This window comes from Nicotiana tomentosiformis, chromosome 3 (genome assembly GCF_000390325.3).
Source record: "Nicotiana tomentosiformis chromosome 3, ASM39032v3, whole genome shotgun sequence".
NCBI classification, from domain to species: Eukaryota; Viridiplantae; Streptophyta; class Magnoliopsida; order Solanales; family Solanaceae; genus Nicotiana; species Nicotiana tomentosiformis.
This window is the reverse complement of record NC_090814.1, coordinates 44,752,076-44,758,103: the sequence shown is the minus strand read 5'-3', so window position 1 is coordinate 44,758,103 and position 6,028 is coordinate 44,752,076. Positions and strand designations below refer to the sequence as shown.

Genomic DNA, 6,028 nt, shown 5'->3' with positions numbered 1-6,028 from the left:
TTCACGTAAATTTCCATATTTTCATGTTCTAGATTCTTAGTACCGATATACTGTCGTTCACAATTCCATTATTCACAATACCAATACCACTGTACTTTTAGCACGGAGTCCGATCACGACCCGATCGGCTAGGCTATCCGATTAAAGACATCAACCACAATCACTCTCAATACCAATACCACCATACTTTTAGCACGGAGTCCGATCAAGACCCCGATTGGCTAGGCCATCTCACTAGAGACATCAATCACATTCACCATTTCAATTACAATTTCTAGCACAATAACAACCATGTGTGCGACATGGTGTCCGATCACGACCCGATCGGCTAGGTTGTCTTATTTGAGACATCAACCTTTTTATATCAATCATCGCATTTCATACTTCTTTCACATCTTTTCATTTCATTGGCACTAGTGGCCACAATTATAAAATTATTCTTGGCACACTGGCCGTATATAGTATTTCATGCTCGCCTTTTCACTTTCTAACATCTTCATCATCAACAACATCAACAACAGTTCAAATCAAGGTATGTAGTACTTAGGTGAGCAATTAAGAGTCTAAGGCACATAGAGATTCTTTACAAAATTTGGCATAATAGGCTTCGTTTGAACATGACTTGAAGTCGAACATTTTTAATGCACAACCCATACTTGAACCCATTCTCAAATGATAACATGATATGATAATAGCATTTGGTATACATATTGAACATATAGCTTTCAACACAAACTTATTCGGAATAGCCAATTTTATAAAGAACCACTCGGGACTTACATAAATTACATGAATATCGCGGGATTCAATTCTAAGAGAAGAGTTTAGCCAACATACCTCAATGGAGCTTACTTAACTCTAAAATGTCCCGGAATTTTTTTCAACTTCGATCTATTTTAGAAATATTACAAATTGAACAAAAATTAGGAGGATGATCCCGGTTCTAGCTCATTTGAGCATTTTATCAAACACTAGATGTGCATTAAGGTTTCAAGGTCCTTTCATAGAGGATTCCATCATCCCACAACACATTCTTTACCATTCTTAGCTCAACAATCTTCTTACACCCTTTGATAACACATGCATGCAATATGAATAACTCCCATGCCCAAAAATTAACTTACTAATTACCCAATTCTAGACAAAATTCGAAATTGAGGGTTAGGGGGTAGAATCTTACCTCTAGGATGAAGATCTTGTGAGTTTTCCTTGTTAATCTTCCATGATTTGAGTAATGATTGATGAAAATTTAGCCTAGGGTTTCCTCTCTCCCTAAGACACTCTCCCTTCTCTCTAAAACATTAGATTTTAGCTCAAAAATGGGACAAATCATCTATTTACCGAAGTATTGTCGGGTTATAAAAACCTAAAAATGTTTCCCCGGAAGAGGATCAGCGGTCGCATATGTGACCGCATAATGTTTATGCTGTCCGCAAAATGGACCCGAAAAGGCCCTCTGGAACTGGGCTGGTCTGCCTCAATTTGCGGCCGTTATACAGTCCGCATAACCTCCCTCCACAAAATCCAAAGGGTGATTGTACGATCAAAGTGCGGCCCGCAAAATAGTTATGCGGTCGTATAATTGGACACGAAATTGACATCAAAATTGACCCAAATAGCTGCCTTACTCTGTGGCCATTATGTGGTCCGCAGAGTGATTCTGCGGCCGCCTAGTGGACCGCAGAAGTGCATTTCTTCTGCCCAAATTTTTCCTTTGGTGTACTTTGCAACACAAAAGGTCCGAGCGCGGCGAGCCGTGAAGAATTTATACAATCCTCAAACACGTAAGACCAATTCGGTACAACGAAATATTATTTTTCCTTTGCAAAATTTTACGGGGCCTTACATTCTCCCCCACTTAGGATCATTCGTCCCCGAATGAGAATCAAAATTTTCTATTAGCATCAAATGTGGCATAACTGTTAATTCTCACTCACCAATAGTTTCAAAATTTGGCTAACTCCCTAAATTTCCAAAAATTTCGCCAGAGTCTCCCCTGTAACTGGGACTATCCACCTATCAGAGAATCCCAGAAATCAATCCTAACAACATATACATAATCCGATGATGCAATATAACATAAGAACAACACCAACCGTGGCCTCAGAAGCAATATTTTACCAGAAATGGTACACCCTTAACATCACTTGTACAATGATACATAATTCGTAGGAAATAACTCTTAGAATTTTCATAGATCACAACTTTGTAAATACATAGCTATTCAAACAAGTAAGGATACATTTTCTTCATTTCTTCCTCGTCCTCACAAGTTGCCTCTTCAATCTGTTGGTTTCGCCATAGCACTTTCACGGATGTAATTTCTTTATTTCTCAACGTTCGGACTTGCCGATCAATAATAGAAACTGGAATTTCTTCATACGTCAATTCCTCATTAACCTGAATAGTCTCAATCGGAATAATGAGTGTCGGGTCTCCAACTACTTTCTTCAACATAGAAACAAGAAACACCGGGTGAACTAATGACATCTCAGGTGGTAGCTCAAGCTTGTACGCCACCTCACCGATCTTCTGAATGATTCTGTATAGTCCGACATACCTCAGACTCAATTTCCCTTTCTTACCAAATCGCATTACACCTTTCATGAGGGAAACCTTCAAGAATAGCCAATCATCTTCTTTGAACACTAAATCCCTACGATGAACATCTGAATAAGACTTCTGACAGCTCTGAGCAGTCTTCAACCGCTCCTTAATTATTTTAACTTTTTCCATAGTATGATGCACGAGGTCTGGTCCTATCAACTCTGCTTCCCCAATTTCGAACCACCTAATGGGAGATCTACATCTCATTCCATATAAAGCCTCGAATGGTGCCATCTGAATGCTAGCATAATAACTATTGTTGCATACAAATTCTATGAGTGGAAAAGGATCATCACAACTACGTTTGAAGTCTAGATCACAAGTGCGCAACATATCCTCGAGCGTTTGAATAGTCCCCTCTGCTTGCCCGTCCGTCTGTGGATAAAATGTTGTACTAAGATTCACCTGAGTACCCAAACCTTGCTAAAATTTCTTCCAAAAATTAGCAGTGAATTGTGCTCCCCGCTCATAAATGACCGAAACAGGAGTGCCATGCAACCTGACTATTTCTTTGATATACAACTAAGCATAGTATTTTGTTGTGTCGGTAGACTTAACCGGCAAAACGTGTGCTGATTTCGTGAGTCGATCCACAATCATCCAAATTAAGTCAAACTTGCGCGAAGTGCGAGGTAGTCCTACCACAAAGTTCATATTAATCATTTCCCACTTCCACGTTGGAATTTCTATGTTCCTACCCACCAGGCCTTTGGTGTTCGGCCTTCACTTACTGACAATTTGGACATCTCGCCACAAAGTCCGCTACATTTCTCTTCATATCATTCCACGAATAGCTTTCCTTAAGATCCTGATACATTTTTCTAGAGACCGGGTGCACGGAATACCTAGAAGTGTGAGCCTCTACCATGATTCTTTCTCGGAGACCATCTACATTTGGAATACATAGATGCTCTTGGTACTTTAGTGTACCATCAACCATGCCAAGAGAAAAGGCCATGGTCTTATGTTTATGAATCCCCTCTTTCAATTGTGCCAACAATGGATCATTGTATTGCTTCTCCTTGACATCCACAACAAGTGATGATTCAGCCCTATTTTTCCCAATCAACCCTCCTTCGCTAGAGTCCGTGAGAAGAATTCCTAAACTAGCCAATCGGTGAACTTCCTTGGCCAATGATCTTTGATATGCCTCCAAGTGTACTAAACTACCAATAGATTTCTGTCTAAGAGCATCCGTCACAACATTAGCCTTCCATGGATGATATAGAATATCAATGTCATTGTCATTGAGTAACTCAAGCCATCTTCGTTGCCTCAGATTTAGTTCCTTCTGCTTGAAAATATATTGAAGGCTCTTATGGTCCGTGAATATATCCACATGGACCCCATATAAATAATGACGCTAAATTTTCAATGCAAATACCACTGTCGCAAGTTCTAAGGCATGTGTTGGATAGTTCTTTTCATGATTCTTGAGTTGCCTAGAAGCATAAGCTATCACCTTGCCATGTTGCATTAATACACACCCAAGTCCGATTCTCTAAGCATCACAATATACTATAAACCCATCCTTACCTTCTGGTAGAGTCAACACTGGTGCCGTAGTCAATCTCGATTTCAAATCCTGGAAGCTCATTTCACATGCATCTGACCATTGGAACTTAATTGCCTTCTGCATCAATTTAGTCAACGGAGAGGCAAGAGTAGAAAACCCCTCCACAAACTTTCTGTAATACCCAGCTAAGCCTAAGAAACTGCGAATCTATGTTGGAGTTGTAGGCCTTGGCCAATTCTTCACATATGCAATTTTCTGAGGATCAACCTTAATTCCTTCATTAGAGACTACATGACCCAAGAATGTGATAGATTTCATCCAAAATTCACACTTCGAAAATGTTGCATATAACTTGTGCTGATATAGGGTGTACAGAACTACCCTAAGATGATCAGCATGGTCCTCTCGATTGCGTTAATATAGAGGGATATCGTCAATAAACACTATCATAAAGAATCGAGGAGCGGTTTGAAAACTCGATTCATAAGGTCCATGAAAGCTGCTGGGGCATTTGTTAGCCCAAAAGACATAAGCAAAAATTCAAAGTGACCATATCGGGTTCTAAAAGCTATTTTCGGAACATCCGGCTCCCTGATCTTCAATTGGTGATATCTGAATCTTAAATCGATCTTGGAGAAGTACATAGCACCCTGCAGTTGGTCAAACAAGTCATCTATCCTTGGCAGTGGGTACTTATTCTTGATTGTGACCTTGTAAAGTGCCTGATAGTCAATACACATTCTCAGTGACCCATCTTTCTTTCTTACAAAAAGAACTGGTGCGCCCCAAGGCGACACACTCGGCCGGACGAAACCCTTCTCTAACAAGTCCTTCAACTGCTCCTTTAGTTCCTTCATTTCTGTCAGTGCCATTCTGTAGGGTGGAATAGATATAGGATGCGTGTCTGGCATCATATCAATCCCAAAATCAATCTCCCTATCTGGTGGGATCCCAGGGAGTTCATCCGGAAAGACTCCCGGAAATTCATTCACAACGGGCACAGACTAAAGTATAGGTGCCTTAGCAGCGGTGTCCGTAACCCGGACCAGATGGTCAATACACCCTTTGTTGATCATTTTCGTGGCCTTAAGGTAAGAAATAAACCTACCCTTTAGCACTACATCATCACCCTTCCACTCAATAACTGGCTCATTTGGAAATTCGAACCTAATAGTCCTGGTTCAGCAATCAAGCTTGGCAAAACATGAATAAAGCCAATCCTTCCCCATTGTCACATCAAAATCGACCATTCCCAATTCAATAAGATCGGCCACGGTGTCCCGACCATGCAACGCGACAACACAATCCCTATAAACCCATGCGGCCAAAATAGACTCACTAACTGGAGTAGACACAGAGAATGGCTCATGAAGCTCTTCCGGTTCTTATCCCAAATTCCATAGCAACATAAGGAGTGACATATGACAAAGTGGAACCCGGAACAATAAGAGCATACCCATCATGAGATTGGATAGTCAATAGACCTGTGATAACATCTGGAGAAGCCTCTGAATTCTGGAGACCCCTCAGAGCATAGAAACGGCCAGATCCTCCTGAACTCTATGCTCCACCCCTAGCTGCACAATGCCCTATGGGCGTTAGAGTGCCTCGAGCTGGAGGAGGTGCTGCGGATGTAGTAGCTGCAGAACTGGCTGGCTGTGACGAGCCCCTGCCCGCACCCTGGTAGGACTAATGACAATCCCTTTGAATGTGACCCCTCAATCCGCACCCGTAGCATATGGGTAAGTTCATGTAGCATATTCCTAAGTGCATCTTTCCACACGTAGGGCATAAGGGCCTCCCATGCTGCCGGAATCTACCACCATGACGATCATGCTGATAGGAGCCATGTTGCCCAGACTGGGCCTGAAACGGCTCCATTGTTGCTACTGACTGGGCCCTGAT

The 6,028-nt window shown here is 41.5% G+C and overlaps 2 protein-coding genes across 2 annotated transcripts; both read right to left on the bottom strand.

Moving 5' to 3' along the window:
* Positions 1-2,220: 2,220 nt before the first annotated feature.
* Positions 2,221-2,736, bottom strand: LOC138907732 (uncharacterized). The gene is made up of 2 exons (XM_070198339.1): positions 2,617-2,736; positions 2,221-2,448 (listed from the first exon to the last, which is right to left on the bottom strand). The coding sequence occupies exons 1-2, from the start codon at positions 2,734-2,736 to the stop codon at positions 2,221-2,223; spliced, it is 348 nt and encodes a 115-aa protein (XP_070054440.1).
* Positions 2,737-3,334: 598 nt separating this feature from the next.
* On the bottom strand, positions 3,335-4,995 carry LOC138907731 (uncharacterized). The gene is made up of 2 exons (XM_070198338.1): positions 4,705-4,995; positions 3,335-3,898 (listed from the first exon to the last, which is right to left on the bottom strand). Exons 1-2 carry the CDS (start codon positions 4,993-4,995, stop codon positions 3,335-3,337), a joined length of 855 nt encoding a protein of 284 aa, XP_070054439.1.
* Between the last annotated feature and the right edge of the window lie 1,033 nt (positions 4,996-6,028).

Excerpts from the sequence above, each read along its gene's own strand:
- LOC138907732 (XM_070198339.1), bottom strand. The coding sequence starts at position 2,736 with ATGGAAAAAGTTAAAATAATTAAGGAGCGGTTGAAGACTGCTCAGAGC. Across the intron at positions 2,449-2,616 it reads ATGATTGGCTATTCTTGAAG|AAAGTAGTTGGAGACCCGAC; the intron begins GTTTCCCTCATG and ends TCTATGTTGAAG.
- LOC138907731 (XM_070198338.1), bottom strand. The coding sequence starts at position 4,995 with ATGGCACTGACAGAAATGAAGGAACTAAAGGAGCAGTTGAAGGACTTG. Across the intron at positions 3,899-4,704 it reads TGAAGATCAGGGAGCCGGAT|AAGGAACTAAATCTGAGGCA; the intron begins GTTCCGAAAATA and ends ATTTTCAAGCAG.